At 39.4% G+C, this 20,771-nt stretch overlaps 1 protein-coding gene across 1 annotated transcript in view; it reads right to left on the bottom strand.

Moving 5' to 3' along the window:
• LOC142350293 (uncharacterized) overlaps window positions 1-20,120 on the bottom strand; it is a 68,304-nt gene extending 48,184 nt beyond the window's left edge. Inside the window, exon 1 of the mRNA XM_075402093.1 lies at window positions 19,019-20,120. Coding sequence (XP_075258208.1) covers window positions 19,019-19,973 — 955 coding nt within the window. The 5' untranslated portion in view covers window positions 19,974-20,120. The remainder of the gene's footprint in view (window positions 1-19,018) is intronic.
• Between the last annotated feature and the right edge of the window lie 651 nt (window positions 20,121-20,771).

Genomic DNA, 20,771 nt, shown 5'->3' with positions numbered 1-20,771 from the left:
GGGACCCAAATTTTTTTACAGACCATGTAGTTGGATCGCACCGGACCCCATGTCCTCGACCCAAGTCGGTCTGGCCAATACCTGTCTTTGGTCGCGGACTTCATTTTGGGAAGCGTTTTGTATGTTACTTTGCATCTGCTAAGATTTTCTTAGCTAAAGTTTATATGAAAGAATGCTTTTGCCAATATGTTCTACAATAGTCTGTTCACTCTGATGTCTAACCCAGCATCATATTCAGTAGTCACTCTGGAAAATCTGAGGAATTCATTAAATTTCTACGCAAACTTTGATTGTCGCAAAACTCGTCGAACAAAAGAATCACGGATGTGAATATGTCTCAAGTGAATGTATATCACGAAATGGATAAAAGTCGACTTTTTTCTTAACTCTTTTATTGAAAAATAAGTGACAACTCAGTAGTTAGAAAAGACTTTTCGAGTTTGGAAAAAACACTTTTCCAGCATGGGTTAGCGCCTATTGTTTGGGTTTTTCAACAAACATAAAAGTGACAACAGTAAACATAACGTGGAAAGATTGAGTACCTTTGCTATAAATAAGAAGCCATTTTTCTCTTTTGTTGAGAGTATAGCTGAAAAGATAATATTCACGTCTATAATGCCATTATCATTTTCAAACAACTCCACTATTTACGTCAAATGACATGTGCGATTTCCACTCAATCCATGAAAATTATTCTGGCTGTACAAACTTATGAAAACAAACTTACTGACCACATATTCCTCAATGATCGCGATTTCTTCTGTTTTTACAAAAAAGCTCTAATTTTTTTACAGCTCAGTTCTTATAAAAAATTTGGCCTTGCACTTCATTCTTGATTAAGGTGTCTTTTAATCTGCATTGTTTAGGAGTGAGAGGCGTGAGTTAAAGTTAACAGTAATTTTTGTTCTCCCGTCTGCTCATAGAGCCCACATTAATAACTAAAGAGATATTTGAGCTAAACTTGCGGAGTTTCCGTAGGCGGGAAAAAAGAAGCACAAAACTGGGAAAGAATTTTTTTGCATAGGTTGTTCTTTTTTGTCTTTTCCTTTGTCCTAGAAACTTTTTAGTCATAGTAATATTTATAGTTATTATTGCAGTTACAGTTATTTTCACGTGATAGGAGAAACAAAATGAAAAAGGGGGAGATAACAATTGCAATCTAAAAAGACTCACCTGAAGCAGTCGGAGAATGCAGCTTTCTTCCTATAAAAAATTTCAACAAAAAAATCACTTGAATAGTAAACAACGTGTTACTCTGTCTTGCATTTAAATTATTTTTTAGCACTAAATTCTTACAGTGTCTCGTATTGAAAATTTTTGCCTGAGCAGTAAATTATTTGTTACTGTGTCCTGTATCGACGAATTAATTGAGCTGCGATTCAACTGAGAAGAACCCGGGATTCTGGTATTTCAACTCGTGAAAACAAAGGGCAAAACCCAACGTAAGTTATTAGATAAATTTTTTTTCATAAACAGCTCTTAAACATATCCTTTTTTTTGTCTTCGATTTCGTTTCCTATCGGTTGAACTGGTACACATAGAGAGATCTCGCATTTTGTGATCTGTAGCAAACCTTGTCCAAGTTGATAGTTAAAAACACAAAGACTACCAACTAGATACCGACCGAATTTGAAATGCAACGGTAAGAACATAGCAGATATACAGTTACAAAAACAAAACGAAAGTATTATCAAAACATCTAGACAGATTTGGAACCACTAACACAAACTGTAAAGCGCTGTAAAGCTTCCTCTGTCAACTGTGGGAGTGTGATACCCAAGGATATCATCCTTAGTAACTTATTTAGTGCAGTTCTTATTAAATACGATGTTTCAATTTAGTTCTCTTATTTTGCCCTTCATAAAGTGTTAATCATTTGTTCATTCAATACCTCGTGAACTGTTGTCATTTCCTTCTTGGTTTCCCGCCTCGTGATCAGACATGTCTGATCACGCCTTCACGTTTTGTTGTGCAACATTTACTTTCACTCTCCTAACTTTGCAATTCGATTTCAGTTTAACAATTCTTCTTGTAAATCCCGCTCCCCGAGTAAGCAGTAAAATCTCAAGTCAGGATTCCGCTCCGCAAATCACAAATAAAGTAAATTTAAGCGTACCCGCACCGCAATTAGCTACTCAAAATAAATAGAGAGCGACATGGCGCAGTCAGCAATTAAACGATCACCTCTCGGAATCGACCCTTTCTTTGACAAACCTGCACCTGGCCCTCCTCTTCGCTGGGGGAAATGGAGAGTGCAATATAAATTGGCACTGTTGGCAAAAGAAAATATTATTCTTGATACGCCGCTTGGACCCGAGCCCGAGATGGTGGAACTTCCTCTTGAGCCGATATATGAAGAAACAATAGTAGGTGCTTCCGCACAATCAGAGAGAGAGAGAGAGAGAGAGAGAGAGAGAGAGGAACGCTCGCAACGCGCAACAAAAAAAACTGGCAAAACAAATGCAAACGACTCATCGAAGTGGGTTTCATGTGTGGTGACAAATCGTGGTCACTGGCGGACCGCAAAACTGTATCTCTATTCTACCTAAGCATCGGGATAGAAGGTCGCCGCATTCTCAATTGCAAGAACACGCACATCCTGATCGGTACTCTCGCTACGGTAGACTTCTGGAAGATTGTGGAAGAGGCATTCATCCGCCCTCGCAACATAACATTTGATCGTCATGTCTTCTTGATCACGAAACAGCTTAGAGGAGAAACGGTAGAACACTTTTATGGGAAATTAAAGGAATTAGCAGAAAATTAAGATTTCGAGAACAAGGAATAAACACTGATACGTGACGTCTTCATCACTAATCTGATGGATCCCGAAATTCAAAAGGAGCTCCTTAAACAAACTGTTGAACCGCGTCAAGCATTAGAACTAGCAATCAGCATGGAACTCGGGATGCGAAACCAACATCAAATTCAGCAAGACAACAAGATTGTTGTTCCAGCAAACGTCAATGCGGTCCAATTCGCCAATAATTCTCGAACCCCGTATTGGCAAAATTCGAATATTGTCTCGAGACAAAACAACCGTTCGACACTCTACTGCTCAAATTGCGGAGGAGTTTGGCTCCCAAATCACCGTGACAAATGCATCGCAAAAGGCAAAAGTTGCAACAATTGTGGACTTCTAAATAGTTTTGCAAAAGTTTGCAGAAAACAAAAGAATGTGAATACAAAGCCACAAAATCGAAAGGAAAAGATGGTGAGCGTCGTGGAAGAAGAACCGCATCCTGAGGACTCAGTTAACTTCCTACAACCAGCCAAGCTCTACGAATCGGACTATAGTATTGGGGACGACAATACGGTCGCGGTGATCGAAAACGGGGTAGAGAAAGTAGAACCCCTCAATATGCCCGTCAAGATTGGCAATATTAACACTACACTACTCGTAGACTCCGGGAGCGCATGCAGCATTCTCAACCGTTCACTTGCATTGCAAGTGGTACAAAGCAGTCCTCGCGCATTCTGGATCAACGAAACGGTGACTCCACAACTCTGAACATTCTCGAACGAACAAATTCAGGTCGAAGGCAAGATCCAAGCACCAATAACGAGCAAGGGTTGGACTTGTGATGCAGCGATATTCAATGTTGTAGCTGACGGACTGAAGTCCCCCTAATTGGCCGTGACTTGTTTGACAAACTTGGATTAGCAGTGACTCAATCTACATCTCAAAAAGGTAATCGGGTCAACAACTTTTCATCTCCAGAATTCAAGGAACAAATCGCAAAAACTTTTCCTGAATTGATTTCGCGGATTGGAAGATCCAAAAAATCATGTGGCAAAATCTAAGTTTCACAAAGATTTCCAACCTAGACATCAAAAAGGTAGACGTATTCCAATTATTCCAATTAATTTACAGGAAAAAGTTGATATTGAACTTAAAAAATTGCTAGACGAAAAACATATTATAAAACTTTCAAGCTGTCCTGATAAACATTTCATATCACCAATAGTGGTCACAGTAAAGAAAGATCCAACGATCAATTTTGCACTGGATTCAAAAGTATAAAATAAAGCCATTCACAAGAAAATATATCAGATGCCAAAAATTGATACGCTAATCGAGTCTATATCTCAACATATAAGTGCTCCCGCGTCGCAAAACACAACGTACTTCTCTACGATTGATTTGAAATGCCTATACAATCAATTAAAATTAGACACTAACACAGCTAATCACTGTAATTTTAACATCATTAGATCATTAGTGGTGACATGACCGACACTTACAGATTTCAAACAGGATTTTATGGGCTCTTAGATATGCCAGCAGAATTCCAAAAATCTATGGACTACACTTTATTTGGTCTGAAAAAGACATAATGTTTTTTAGACGATATTTTGATCGTTAGTAAAGGATCTCTGGGAGAACATAAAAGTTATGTAATGAATTGTCTTCAACGTATAGATGATGAAAATCTTAGGATAAATCTTCCTAAATGTCATTTTGGAAAGCTAGAAATTGATTGGTTAAGATACCATATCTCGCAATTGGGTATCTCGCCACTAGAAAGCAAAACAGCTGCGATATTATCACTCCAAGCCCCAACAACTATAAAGAAACTCCGCTCTTTCTTGGGGTTGGTTCATTACATTGGTAAATTCATTCCTAATCTCGCTAAAATTAGCCACCCTCTCCGTCCCTTATTGAAAAAGTCATCAAAATTTATCTGGACAGCGGAACATGAGAACTCTTTCAGTGAAATAAAAAATCGCATAGCGAACGCAACCGCAAACAGCCACTATAACCCGCAACTCGAAACACGCGTAAAATGTGATGCGACACGCTCCGGTCTCGGAACCGCTCTTGAACAATTAACATTGGATGGGTGGAAACCCATTGCATTTACGTCTCGGTTTTTAAATTCTTGTGAAGAACGTTATAGCGTAAATGAACTTGAACTTCTGGGCGTAGTTTGGTGAATCTAATATTTTAAAAACTAACTGTAAGGAAAAACTTTTACAGTAATTACGGACCATCGTGCTCTTCTATCAGTCATGAAAGAAAATAGATCGAAAAAATCTTTTAACAGCAGATTGACCCAATGGGTTGATCGTTTACTCCCATTTCAATTTGATATTGAACGTCTTCCCGGCGCAAAAATGGGTCTGGTCGACTACTTTTCTAGACACCCGTTTCAAAAAGCTAAAAAGGTCTCAGCATATGATGAGGAATTCATTGAAGCAAAGTTAAAGTTAATTTCTACTTCTATCAATACACTAGAATTAAATACCACAAAATCTGCATCCCATTTACACCAGTTGTTAATAGCACATAATTCCCCATTACAAATCACACCTAAAATTGAGGCACACAATCCCGCACAGCAGATCACACCTAAAATTGAGGCTAATAATAAGGCAATAAACTTAATAAGCACACACGCGGCACGAGTATGCAAACATCTTCATTAAAATTCCCCTGCTCAGCGAAAGCTAGCCTCAAATTCTACTCGTAATTTAAAAAATTTAAAATATGTCGGTTCTGCGTCGCAAATTCCACTTAACACTACTCTCGCCCAGCAAAATAAAAGTAAAAGTAAACAATTATTCCAAATTCGGAATGGATTAGCTCTCGCACCGCACGAGCCTCAAATTATTCAATCTAAACCGCCAATTAGGAGACATTCCGTAATTATCTGTAAAAGTCACCACCCAAAAACAAAATCAGTACTTTTTGCCTCTAGCCATTCTACAATTCAGTTGTGTACTTTCACTTCATCAAATCCAATTTCACCTAAATCATCGTCAGAAATAAATTATATAACCAAAAACAATACAATAATGCCTTCTAAAAAGGTATCACTCGCGTTCATTTTAGCAACGCATCTCGCACGGCGAACCCACCCTCATCCATCCAAAACGCAACTCGCCCCGCAAGTCAGCGATCTACTTCGCCAAACGACTCCCGCGCCGCAAATCAACACAATGAGCCTTCAACCAATACCCGTGCAGCAAATTCCCTATCTATAACAACACCGACATCTCCGACTCATTCATCTAATTCAAGTACCCCTCTCACACCCAGCCCACATGTTCCAAAATTTGACTACATCGTATCCAAGATCTTTAACAAATCATTGATTGCATCACTGACCAGCAAGGATGCTGTTTTGAAAGAGGTCCGGGATTGTATCCTAACAAACAACAAGAACCGCCTCAAAGCCCTAAACTCTTACATACACTCCTATTGGAGCGACCTCCATGTACTTTCCGGATGTGTATGGATTGACGAAAAGGTCGCCATACCGAATGTTCTGCGAGAGGCGATGGTCGACGATATACACTCCAGCCATCCGGGTATGCTGGTGGTCATACATCCATCGCGAGCTCATTGTTAAAGCCACTGAGTGCAAGCCTTGCACGGTGATTGGTAAGAACCTTAAATCTTTTATTCCGGCTAAAGAATATAATCCCCACATACCATGTGTTGAACCAAATCAAGAAATTCAAATTGATTTTGGCGGCCCAATTTTTGATGAAAGGGGTAACGAAGTTTACTTTCTAGCAGAAATTGACCGTTTTTCTAAATACCTTACTGCATGTATTTATGAAAAAGCTAACGGACCAAACGTTCCAAAGTTTTTGGACATGTATATTGAAAATCACGGGATTCCACGCTCTATTCGTCTAAACCAAACGAATGTTTAGTTGGCAATCAAGTAAAAACCTTTTGTAATAAAAATAATATCGATATAATTGAAGCACCAGTGAACAATCATCGCGCTATTGGACAAGTAGAAAGACTTATCCAAACAATTAAGAATGGACTTGCATGTATTAAAGAGGAAAAATTGTCTTTTAACGCCTTTCATGTAAAGCACGCATAAAGATGATAATACACCAATTTCGAATATGTAAACAAAGAACAACAAAGATCTCACCTTTCGAAGCAGACTTTGGAAGAAAACCTAATACCCCGCTGAGCGTGACATCAACAAAGCCTAAATTTTCAAATCTCACATATGAAAACATTGTAAACCACTATTCAGATGAAGACACAGTGATGCCTGAAGAAATCCTTCCAGACGACAAGTGGGTGAATTGGTACCGCAGTAACATCGAAGTTGAAGTTGGGATGTCACGGGCAACGCACGAAGCCAGGGAACGAGAAAAGGCTAGCACGGACGGCGAGTCATGTTTCTTACGAACCAAGGCATTTCGTCCAATTCCCCTCAAGGAACGTGCAGTAGAGCTTAACCTAGCCCAAAAAAATAATGGGAGGAGAAGATCAAAATAGAATTTGGAGGGGTTTTATGAAGTACTTGCGCCAGGTTCACATATTTTGAAGGTTATCTCGACGACTTCAACAATTAAGGAACCTGGCAAACCTGTCGTTACGGTACGCAATAGTGACATTGCAAAATTTGGAACACAACTGGAGCGACAAATTCCATTAAAAGCGTATGCGGACCGCAGGGGACCACCATCGGTCAAAAAATTAGTAGAAGAACTCATTCAAAGCCACGTAAAAGAGTTCATCAGAAAACAAAAAGGGGACAAAAAGATGAAGCATCGAAAACGTGATCCCGGCAGCGGGGTATCTTCATCAAAATCCAATATCTCACGCGCGATGCGAGGACGAATCCCCAAAGTTCCCAACTTTCTCGCTATCCGAAATCAACAACTAGACGCCGGCACAGTTTCGCATAGCGAAAGACCAACAACTTCCTCTACGAATACGCCTGCCGCACTGACTCAATTAAAGAGATCATCGGATCGCAATCGACAAAGTCTCTCTTATTACGGATTTGAAAGCCCATCCCCGGAGTCCGCAATCTTGCCACCACCAAAACAGCGGGTGACGTAGAGAATTTCCAGCCTTCGCCCGAATCTATTGTAGTTTACACCCCATTTACACCAGTTGTTAGTAGCACATAATTCCCCATTACAAATCACACCTAAAATTGAGGCACACAATCCCGCACAGCAGATCACACCTAAAATTGAGGCTAATAATAAGGCAATAAACTTAATAAGCACACATGCGGCACGAGTATGCAAACATATTCATTAAAATTCCCCTGCTCAGCGAAAGCAAGCCTCAAATTCTACTCGTAATTTGAAAAATTTAAAATATGTCGGTTCTGCGTCGCAAAATCCACTTAACACTACTCTCGCCCAGCAAAATAAAAGTAAAAGTAAACAATTATTCCAAATTCGGAATGGATTAGCTCTCGCACCGCACGAGCCTCAAATTATTCAATCTAAACCGCCAATTAGGAGACATTCCTTAAATATCTGTAAAAGTCACCACCCAAAAACAAAATCAGTATTTTTTGCCTCTAGCCATTCTACAATTCAGTTGTGTACTTTCACTTCATCAAATCCAATTTCACCTAAATCATCGTCAGAAATAAATTAAATAACCAAAAACAATACAATAATGCCTTCTAAAAAGGTATCACTCGCGTTCATTTTAGCAATGCATCTCGCACGGCGAACCCACCCTCATCCATCCAAAACGCAACTCGCCCCAAAAGTCAGCGATCTACTTCGCCAAACGACTCCCGCGCCGCAAATCAACACAATGAGCCTTCAACCAAAACCCGTGCAGCAAATTCCCTATCTATAACAACGCCGACATCTCCGACTCACTCATCTAATTCAAGTACCCCTCTCACACCCAGCCCACATGTTCCAACATTTGAATACATCGTATCCAAGACCTTTAACAAATCATTGATTGCATCACTGACCAGCAAGGATGCAGTTTTGAAAGAGGTCCGGGATTGTATCCTAACAAACAACAAGAACCGCCTCAAAGCCCTAAACCCTTACATACACACCTATTGGAGCGACCTCCATGTACTTTCCGGATGTGTATGTATTGACGAAAAGGTCGCCATACCGAATGTTCTGCGAGAGGCGATGGTCGACGATATACACTCCAGCCATCCGGGTATGCTGGTGGCCATACATCCATCGCGAGCTCATTGTTAAAGCCACTGAGTGCAAGCCTTGCACGGTGATTGGTAAGAACCTTAAATCTTTTATTCCGGCTAAAGAATTTAATCCCCACATACCATGTGTTGAACCAAATCAAGAAATTCAAATTGACTTTGGCGGCCCAATTTTTGATGAAAGGGGTAACGAAGTTTACTTTCTAGCAGAAATTGACCGTTTTTCTAAATACCCTACTGCATGTATTTATGAAAAAGCTAACGGACCAAACGTTCCAAAGTTTTTGGACATGTATATTGAAAATCACGGGATTCCACGCTCTATTCGTCTATACCAAGCAAATGTTTAGTTGGCAATCAAGTAAAAACCTTTTGTAATAAAAATAATATTGATATAATTGAAGCACCAGTGAACAATCATCGTGCTATTGGACAAGTAGAAAGACTTATCCAAACAATTAAGAATGGACTTGCATGTATTAAAGAGGAAAAATTGTCTTTTAACGCCTTTCATGTAAAGCACGCATAAAGATAATAATACACCAATTTCGAATATGTAAACAAAGAACAACAAAGATCTCACCTTTCGAAGCAGACTTTGGAAGAAAACCTAATACCCCGCTGAGCTTGATATCAACAAAGCCTAAATTTTCAAATCTCACATATGAAAACATTGTAAACCACTATTTAGATGAAGACACAGTGATGCCTGAAGAAATCCTTCCAGACGACAAGTGGGTGAATGGGTACCGCAGTAACATCGAAGTTGAAGTTTGGATGTCACGGGCAACGCACGAAGCCAAGGAACGAGAAAAGGCTAGCACGGACGGCGAGTCACGTTTCTTACGAACCAAGGCATTTCGTCCAATTCCCCTCAAGGAACGTGCAGTAGAGCTTAACCTAGCCCAAAAAAATAATGGGAGGAGAAGATCAAAATAGAATTTGGAGGGGTTTTATGAAGTACTTGCGCCAGGTTCACATATTTTGAAGGTTAGCTCGACGAATTCAACAATTAAGGAACCTGGCAAACCTGTCGTTACGGTACGCAATAGTGACATTGCAAAATTTGGAACACAACTGGAGCGACAAATTCCATTAAAAGCGTATGCGGACCGCAGGGGACCACCATCGGTCAAAAAATTAGTAGAAGAACTCATTCAAAGCCACGTAAAAGAGTTCATCAGAAAACAAAAAGGGGACAAAAAGATGAAGCACCGAAAACGTGATCCCGGCAGCGGGGTATCTTCATCAAAATCCAATATCTGACGCGCGATGCGAGGACGAATCCCCAAAGTTCCCAACTTTCTCGCTATCCGAAATCAACAACTAGACGCCGGCACAGTTTCGCATAGCGAAAGACCAACAACTTCCTCTACGAATACGCCTGCCGCACTGACTCAATTAAAGAGATCATCGGATCGCAATCGACGAAGTCTCTCTTATTACGGATTTGAAAGCCCATCCCCAGAGTCCGCAATCTTGCCACCACCAAAACAACCCCGACGATCGGGTGACGTAGAGAATTTCCAGCCTCCGCTCGAATCTATTGTAGAGTCGGTTCAACACATCGCGGAAATTCAGCCTGAAGAGACTAACATTTCACCACAAAATGGAGACGCTTCACCACCCGCCTCGCGAAACCCTACTTTACTAGAAATGGATACCCCTACGCTAATTTGGTCAATGACGGCCTTTGAGGCAGAAGGACGTAATTCGGACGAAAACGAATGGGACAATTAAAACTGAGCTTCTTTAAAACTGTGACAATTAAACATTTCATAATTTAAAAGTATTTATTTTTAGCTATGATAACCTGTAAATAAATTGTTATTATTTATTTAACTGGGGACCAAGTACTAATTTGTAAATATTGTTATTAATGTATACATTCGAAAATTGTTATAGTCACAATTTTCTTTGTCAAAGTCAGGGGTATGTGATACCCAAGGATATCATCCTTAGTAACTTATTTAGTGCAGTTCTTATTAAATACGATGTTTTAATTTAGTTCTCTTATTTTGTCCTTCATAAAGTGTTAATCATTTGTTCATTCAATACCTCGTGATCTGTTGTCATTTCCTTCTTGGTTTCCTGCCTCGTGATTAGACATGTCTGATCACGCCTTCACGTTTTGTCGTGCAATATTTACTTTCACTCTCCTAACTTTGCAATTCGAATTCAGTTTAACAATTCTTCTTGTAAATCCCGCTCCGCGAGTAAGCATTAAAAAGTCAAGTCAGGATTCCGCTCCTAAGTTACGAAACAGAGTGATTTGGACAGACTGTTTCAACAACCTGGAAAAGCAGCAGATTCAGAACTGTTTGGAGCAACTTCAAGCAGAATTGCGAGAAGGGTACAACACTTTTCGGAACGACGATGAGCCAAGCAAACTCATGTCAATTTATCAACAGATACAACCGACGGTCAGCAATCTTCAAAAACAGAGTGAAAAACGAAAAAATTCAAATTTTTTCCACAATCGTCAATTAGAACAGCAAAGGTTGTTCGACAGCTTAAATAAAGACTGATTAGCATATATCGACGGACAAAAAATCACGCCATGGAAACAGGCCCCTTAAGCTCAACCACATGCAACTGATTCACTTCCGTCAGATCAATATTGCCTCTAAGAGAGAAGTGGTAACACACATTATTCTGAAGTGAACACTGTTACACGAAACATAAAAATACAAATAAAAGCAAAAAATCAAGGTATAGAGAACAATTAAACAATTCAGAAACATCCTCAGGAAAGCGAAGAGTTGAAGAAATATTGAACTATTTCGAAATTGATTCCTAATTAATATGCAACCCAAAAAATACAATTTGAAAAAAGCGACATCGTTCGGAAAGGGCAGATGAAAAAATTGGAGATGCAACGTCAATTTTGAGAAAGAGAGCGAGAACTAGATCTCGTACTCCAAATTAGAGCATTGAAGAATGATATAGTACGTTCTCAATCAGCGAATTCTTGTGACAAGTAACCTGGACCCCAAACAAGAGAGATTGGATCCCAAACAAGAAAGATGTTTCAGAACGGACAATTGAGACGAATGAAAGAAAACCACCAATTAGACACAAAGCCAGTCTTGACGCAAGCTCTAATCGGAATGAAGGATTTATTCACAGTTCCTTTACTCATGCAATCTTTCAACAAGTGTTGAAGATAAGGATGTTCAGTAGCAGTTTACCAAAGTTGAGGTTTAAAATTTTTGATGGAGTTCCACTGGAGTGGCTGAATGGTCTAGCGTGTTTATCGCAAAAGTTGATAAACGCTTAATCCCCCATTCAGAGAAAAAGAGTCACTCAAAGAGTCTACTAGCAGAAACAGAAACATCTGCAATCTCGGACTGGGGTATACTGGACAGTTTCACAATGCTGCCTGGAGCATTCTAGAGAAAAAAATTGGAAGACCTGATTTAATTATAGATGCGCAGCTCGAGAACCCGCTAAAAGCAAATCAATTAAAGCTCAATGACTCAGTAAGCCTGATTCAGGATTCTCTTACTGTATCTTGCCTTGTGAGCGTACTCAAAAAGTACCATCAAACTGGTGATCTTCAGTAAAGTTCAACGTCGTATTTGACTGCTGACAAACTGTCACTTATATTCAAGAGAAATGGCGGATGACAAGGACAAGGACTGACCGAATCTAATCCTGTTTAAAAAATGGCCATGAGGTATGGTATTTGCACATTTGCGCAGGGTTCTCGGAGTGTAAACATAAACGCAAAGAGAAAGACAGGCGCAATACGAAAGAAGAAAAAATACTCTCAAAATTCTCAAATTTTAGTGCGAGTTCCAACTTAATTGAAACAAAGCCAACACAAAATAATAAATATCTGCTATTTGCTGGCGTCCAATGTATTTGACTGTCCATTTTGGAAGAACATGAATATTAGCGATTGATAAGTAGCAGTGATGATACAATGCTTATGTAACAAAAATCTGGGAAAAAAACATGCAACCAAGTAAAGTCAATGTGTGCGGTATAAATGGAAGTATTAAAAAATACAATCAAATGGTAAACTAAGAAAAACAAATGAACGAGAACAATCACACAGCCAACGTAAATTTACCAACGATGATTCAGAGTAAAGAAGTTACGAGTTTTCTTCAGATAGCCCCAGTTGTCAGATATTCCGGAGCAGATTTCAGATTTCGTGAGGGCTTGACGGTCGATATCGAATCAATGTATTTAAAAGAGTAATTTCCTGAAACTGGGATAAATTGCATGCAATTTTTATGTAGATAAAAACATAAAGATGTGGTGCAAAATTACGAATAAAATCGCCACGTTTTTGGAGAAAATAGTTCAACAAAGTAGGCCCTAATTGAGTATACATCGAAAAAGGAGCTAAATTGTCTATCGCAGCAAAAGTATTCACAACACTTTCTACATGGACCATTTGGTCAAAGCGGTAGAAACACCTGAACAATCTATTGAAATGTTTATTTAGCTACAAGCCTTTCTCAAAAAACATCAATGTAAGTTGAAGAAAAGGATGAGTAGTATCAAAAAAGTGAAAGCAGCGTTACCTGAACACTTAAAAATGTTAAAGAAAAACGAGCAATTTGTTGTTGGGCCAAAATGGAATGAGACTGACAATGGAGTTCAGGTCTGCATAGCTACTAACAAAAAAGTTCAAGCCCTCAAAGGAAGATCCTGTCAACGGTATTGTCGTATTAGACCCAATTGGATCATTTGCTTCAATCGGTGTTCACATAAGACGATTCCTGAAGAAAAATTGGACTAAAAATGGACAATATTTGTATGACGAGTGGAAACTGGTGAGCTAACAGTATTCCGATAATGAACGGAACAACTTTCTATTATGGTTGAACCCAGCATCGTTAGAACATGCTTCAACACGGTGCAGAACACAATTGATTTTTTTTCTTTGCCGACGCACCTGGAGACGCGATATGAACCGAGGCTTGTCAGCGTTCTCAAGCAAAATATGAGTCAGCCGACTTAACTTTTGTGGGTAAAAAATGCAGGGTGGCACCGATGAGACGATTTTCAATACTTCGCTTGAAATGGCAAGCAATTGTCACGGCAGTTTGATTGAAAGATTAAATTATTAGGGAACAGAAGAAGATACAGAGTTGTAGTTTCAATTCGAATCAACTACGGTGCGGCAATGGATGAATAGCTCTAACCAAACAGATTACGTGTTTGTGACCAATCACGTAGCTGAGATGATGGTTACAACTGATGTTTTACAGTGGAAACATGTGAGCGTTATTCACAACCCAGTAGATAATGGCAGCAGAGCAATTTTCGATCAAAAACTCAAGAAAAGCGAGAGGTTTACCGGGTAGGCCTGGTTTTAGCACCCAGAAAGCGAATTTACTGAGCAAGTAAACCAGTGTTTGCTTCAGATGAAGAAAACATAACTGTATCACCTTCTTAAGGCAGGCCAAAGAAGAGAAGCCGATTGTTCAGTGGGAACAATTTGACAATTTCAACAACTTGTAAATATAAAGACATGCGTGCATCGAGCATTGAGCAAAGCGAAACCGGCAACAAAGATACTTTCTCTTGAGAACCAAGAAAAAGCCAAGCAACCATCATCAAGTTTAACAGCAAGAACTGTTTGCTGGAGATAGTAAAGTTCTCAAAAATCAACAAAAAATTCCATAAAGCCGCAATGTTTTGCAGTTTTCAACCTTCATCGAAAAAAAGGGTTTTAATTGAGCAAAAGGGAAGAATGGGCAAAAGTCAATTAGAGTTTAATATATCTCCGAAAATTCTGGATATTTGGTGTAAGAAAGGACCTACATTCAAAAAAGAACAAAAGTGTTACGTCACTGTACGGCAGAGCGCAAACAATCATTCCAGTGATGGCCGAGCTACGTACAAAACGGTTGGATTTTTCAGCGGATGTTCAAATGCTAGAGTAGACTATTGTGGCCCTTTACATTAAAAATAGGTAAATATATGAGAAGCGACTATGTTGTGTGTGTACATGTCCCACAAGGAATCAGAAGGCAGTTGCGAATTTGTTCAGCAAGTAATCAGATGGAAGTCCAAACCATCCGCAACAACCTACCTTTGGAGGAGTGTGGGAGCGAATCCGATGTTGCACGAAAGTTATATATGCGGTGTTAGGGAGCCAATCAATTACGGAAGACCTTCTTACAACAACAACGTGTATTGTTGAGTAGACGTTGAATCACAGACCACTGACCACAGTCAATACTGATGTAAAGATTTTGAAGCTGTTACCCCAAGACATTTCCTGCTTGGCAACAAAATGATTTGTCTACCATACGCAAAAGAGTTTGTCTCTCATCGAATGCTCTTTCGTGAAACGCAAGCTCACTCCGACTTCATCTGGGACAGACTCAGGAAAAAGTATCTGTTTACTCTGGTTACTTGAAAGAACCGGTAGAAATGGAAATGTGAATCAAACAGAAATCTAAACATAGGTGATCTAGTTGGGTTGGTCGAACTCAATAGCAAACGAGGACATTACAAATTTGATTGAGTAACAGAAAACATTGAGGGTTCACACAAACAGGGATAAACAGAAAAAGGTTCACAAAGAAAAATATGGCAGGCGTTGTTGAACCTGAGGTGGTGGAGTTTGCTTGGGTGGGGAAAATAGAAAAATAGCAGCACGAAATTGAAAGGGAAAATGATTTTGGTTTGGTTGTTTTTTATTGTCCACTTTTTGCTGTCATAGCAGAAGTTTAGTCATAGCATTACGTAACTTTATAATTGAAGTAACAGTTACAGTTACAGTTACGTGACAAGAAGAAAAAAAGAAAGGGTTACTAACAATACCAACCCAAAAAACACACCTAAGGCAACCTCAAAAAAAATCCTTCTATGTCTTAGAAAAAGTTTTCAGAGACAAAATTGCTTGAGCAGTAAATAACGTAACACTGTGTCTTGCGTTTTAAATATTTTTTTGCATTAAATTGCTCCTGTCTCGTTTTTCAAATAGTTATTGCTTGTACTGTATCAACGATTTACTGGAGCTGCATTTCAACTAATACGAACCCCGGCTTGGGGTATTTCAATAGGTGAATAAAAAAGCTAATTCCAACTTAAGTTATTGTGTTATGGTCTAAGAGTTTCTGCATAAACAGATATTAGACATATATCTTTGTCTTCGACTTGTTTACCTATCGGATGGAAATAACATACATAGAGAGATCCCGTAATGTGTGAGCTGTAGCAAACCCAGTCCAGTCTGACATTTAAAAACACTAAGATTACCAAATAGTTACAAACTGACTTTAAAAGGCAACGGTAAGAACATAGCGGATATACAGTTACAAAAGCAAATCGCAAACACAAAACATTCATATAGGTTTGGATAAAACTAACGGGGCAGTGTAATGCTTTCCTTGTCAACTGTGGGAGACCGCACGTTATAATAGAAATCATCTACTCCAGGACTCAATCCATTTTAGGACATAGTTTTCAAATTGTATTGCGGTACGAAAATAAAATTTTCTCAGAAACTATATATATATCATAATTGTTTGTTTGTTTTAAGAAGATGAATTATATGAAGATGAAGATTTTGGTATTTTTAAGAGAGTCGAAAAGTTTAATGCGAGTCTTTCTTTTTATATTTTTACACAGCTTACCTGGATGATAAATAAGTCAGGGAGAATTAGAGTAGATTTTTCTGATATGTGGAAAACTTTAATTGAAGGCACACAAATACTCAAATCTCACGTGCACAGAAAGGAGTTGAGAATAAAGGCTGTTTCTGCACATGATGTAATGAGTTGGAAGTCCAGAAGAAGATACAATTCTAAATTCATACGAATCATCATTTAGAGAAAAATTTGAGTATCGTTGACAAATAGTAATGAAACTTAGATTTACATAACTTTTTTAATTGTGTAGAATCTTAATTAAAATATGGCTTGGTATGATAATCTTAGTCGATTTTTTTAACCCATTGTCTTGCTATTAATTATCAGTTCAAAATCATAATCCAAGTTTTGAATCACAGCAACACTCAGATTATTGGCCACTCGTCACTCTAACGTTGATTTATTACGTGAATAACTTACTATAAATGGTCACACATTTCAACTTGAAAGTTTGAAAAGTCCTTTTTTCCGGGCTACAAAAATTGATACGAGTTGTTTGTGTCTCCCTCAGAGAATGTTTATGCAACAAAGTTTTGGCAGGTTTCAGCCATGAACTTTTGTAATGTGAAATTATCCAAAATCTAATAATCGCGTTTGTTTTTGGAAATATTTCCTAAACTGACTGTTATACGCTCATCTTTTCGTATTTCATGGACTTTGAATTCAACCCTTGAACTTTTTCATAGGTTACGTCATAGGAGCTGAAGCTGTGCTTCTTTTTTAGCCTTTAACACTGCTGTTTGATTTGCGAAGAGTTCTTATCTTTTAGTTATTTATTGATGATTCAACCACCAATATTAAATATTTGGGAAATGTCTAGGCTCACGAAGCGACGCGGGAGTGACATGCGTGGCTCTGGGGGCAGGCACTACGGAGGGACCCTATCTGTGCATAGCTGGGGATCTGTTATCCTTTCTTTAGTCTGATCCGCTTTCAGAGACAACGACTGATTCTCAAGAGTTTATTTTGCTGTGTATTCTTCGATAAGCTTGTATGCTTGTTAAATAATAGCTTACAAAGGTGTGGTTTATACCCGCATTTACGATCAAAGTTAAGTGCGGCACGATGAAACTCATGTATGATAATGAATGAAAAGGTTTGGCATTGAAAGATATGAAAATTCAAAGTTAGAGATATGACTTTTACAGCGATTATGAATATGAACTCAATAAATTTGAACTAAATAACAAGGGGAAGGATTGGGGGGCTAAACGGTTACGGACCGTTTACACTCCGGCAAGCAACAACAAAACTTAGCAAATAAATTTATCAGAAAAGAACAAAATAATTGACATCAGAAATTCAAATTTACTGCTTCAAAAGTTTCCGCTTGAGTGAGTTTTATGTATCAGTTTGACATGATTGAAGGAGTATTCATTCACCCTCCGCAGCTAACGAAGAAGAAGAATCATCGTCAGTTTCAAACACTTTACCCAATCTCACTGCGGGGCGTTGCACTATGCCAGTACTGGTCTTGATGTCGAAGCTTCTTGCCACTCCATCTCTACTCACATGTGCTTTGACGATCCGACCAATGGGCCAAATTCCTCGAGGTGTAAAATCTTTTTAGAGCCAAACAACATCGTCTTCCTTGAGCTCAGCGTTGGCTTGCTGCCATTTTGTCCGTCTGTTAAGTTCCGGTACAAACTCTTTGAGAAGACGAGACCAATAGTGGTCCAACAGGGTCTGTGACTCCTTGAAGTCTTTAATTGAGAACCTGGTTCTGTTGTTTGCCAGAGGTTTTAGGCAGAAGTGGCGTCTTCTCATCAGGAAATGATTCGGTGTTAATGGTTCCTCGTCGATGAAAGTGCTCCCAACATGCGTCAGAGGGCGTGAATTAAGAATTCCTTCTGCCTCCGCTCTACAAAAATTTTACACCTCGAGGAATTTGGCCCATTGGTCGGATCGTCAGAGAACATGTGAGTAGAGATGGAGTGGCAAGAAGCTTGACATCAAGACATCAAGACCAGTACTGGACATCAAGAGAAGAGTGACATCAAGACCAGTACTGGCATAGTGCAACGCCCCGCAGTGAGATTGGGTAAAGTGTTTGAAACTGACGATGATTCTTCTTCTTCGTTAGCCTCGGAGGGTGAATGAATACTCCTTCAATAATGTCAAACTGATACATAAAACTCACTCAAGCGGAAACTTTTGAAGCAGTAAATTTGAACTAAATAACAAGGGGAAGAATTGGGGGCTAAACGGTAACGGACCGTTTACAGGATCAATGTAGGGATCTGTCCCACTGTAGCCCCCAATTACCACTAATATACTTGGAGTCGTGGGTTTCTCATTGTGTTGCCCGGGTCGAGGAATCATTCACCGCCCGATTCATGTAATTTCATCGCATTGACCACTCATCTTACAACATTTTCCGCATTCACTGCTTATCTGGCATAATTTTTGCCTTGAATGGCGGTGACACCTCGACCTGGGTTGGCTGAAAGGGGAAATAGCCTAAATAGTGGCACTTACTGGATTTTGATGTGGGGTTGCGATGTGGGAGGATTAACTGGTCACACTTGGTGTCATTGCCGTCGTCTTCGTTGTTGTTGTTGTTGTTGTCCTCATTGATGAAGTATCCCTCTTTTCCCTCTTCTTCATCCTCTCTCATCCATGACAACTGATCCAGTCTTATTGGGGCACCATTTCTAGTAGGAATAGGAATTGAGGGTACAGTGAAGGCTGAACCCACATCTGACTCATCCTCCTCTGGGCTCATTTTTTGCCCTTCCTCTCCCTGTTCCATCCCCCTCCCCCCAACAATGTAATGTGCGGGATGTGCGCCCCTGTTTCTGTTCAGAGAAGGGGGCGACAGGGTTGATGGCTGCGATTTTGTAGAGTGCGGGTGTTGCTGTCGTAATGGCTGTGGTCGTGACGTAGCAGGACCTATGACGTCATCAATGTGGTGTACAGGGAACCCGCCAGAGGAGTTGTAGTTGGAGTTGGAGAGGGAGGTGGAGGGGGAGTAGGTGGGTTGATTGGCAGTGTGAGGTGGGTTGAGCGATGAGATGGAAGAGCGTTGGAAGGGTTGTGCTGCAGGAGTACTAGCATTGTGTCTGTTCAAAGTTGGAAAAGGAGAGGTACCAGACGTAATTGCCTCCTCGTAACTATGTTCTGCTGTCCAATTTGTGGGATAAAACCCAAACGGTTTAGAATTCATATTTCCACCACCTCTGCCTTCCTTTCCTCCACCCCCACCCTGATCTGTATCTTCTGGTGTTTGTTCCGCTAGTTGAGACGGTCTTTTGTCCATGCCCCAGTACTTTGGGTGGGTTGGTTTCAAGCCATACTTGCGCAGAATAGAATAGACCTCTTGTTCCACAGATACCGCATAGTCACAATTCCATCTTCCCGGAGGCTTCTTACTCCCATAATTGTGTCCCAGTGTAGTAAGAGAAGATGAGCTAACAAAAGGAGACACCATCATTTGATGGTGATGTGCGTGATGTGCCCAATAACAATAAGTATAAGTTAGTGAAACGAAACTTGATGCACTGGGCCGATAGATTTAAATATCTCTATTTCATTGACAAAAACTGATAAATAGCGAGATCCTGCGAAGCTTAATTTTCATGACAGATCTTAGCATGTCTTGATAAGACCTTGTAAAGTACTTAGTTACCTCAAATTACGTGCTAATGTATTGAAAATTTGAATACTTTTCAAGTTTCGTCTCACTATAAAGATCGGCTATTAGAAAATGATGAAAATAAAAACTGATCTATTTATGCTCACATAACAGACCCCTGGCATATCAATCTCGGTTTCAGATTTTTTCGTTTTTAAATCAAACATTGACAACCATAAAGAAGTTGTAACCAAATTAGAAAGCAACAAATCAAGCCTCTAATCTTTCATAACGCATATGACGCGAGAGTGTATGAGCTTCGCATGTTTAATTGACAATATATGAATTGTGTGTGCGTGTGTTGTATTTGACGCAAAAATAAGAAACAGCAGTACTCTTTGAATAAGTTATTTCTCAAATGCTCACTTCTTTCAAACTGACAAAAGAAAGACAGAGCGAGAAATGCCCTCAAGTGAAGTTTTTTTGGTAAGAACAGCTAAATTTCAAACTCAAGATTGATCATAATTCAATAAATCTACATAAAAAATCTGCATTAGATGACCAAAATACTGTATCATAAAGCCAGCTGACTCGTGCGAGTCTGTGCGTGGCACAGAAAATTCCACCCTGGCTCATGAAAATAAAAGATAAAATAAA

The sequence above is a fragment of the Convolutriloba macropyga genome, chromosome 12, assembly GCF_964194025.1.
Source record: "Convolutriloba macropyga chromosome 12, txConMacr16.3, whole genome shotgun sequence".
Classification (NCBI taxonomy): Eukaryota; Metazoa; Xenacoelomorpha; order Acoela; family Convolutidae; genus Convolutriloba; species Convolutriloba macropyga.
This window is presented reverse-complemented; position numbering and strand designations above follow the sequence as displayed.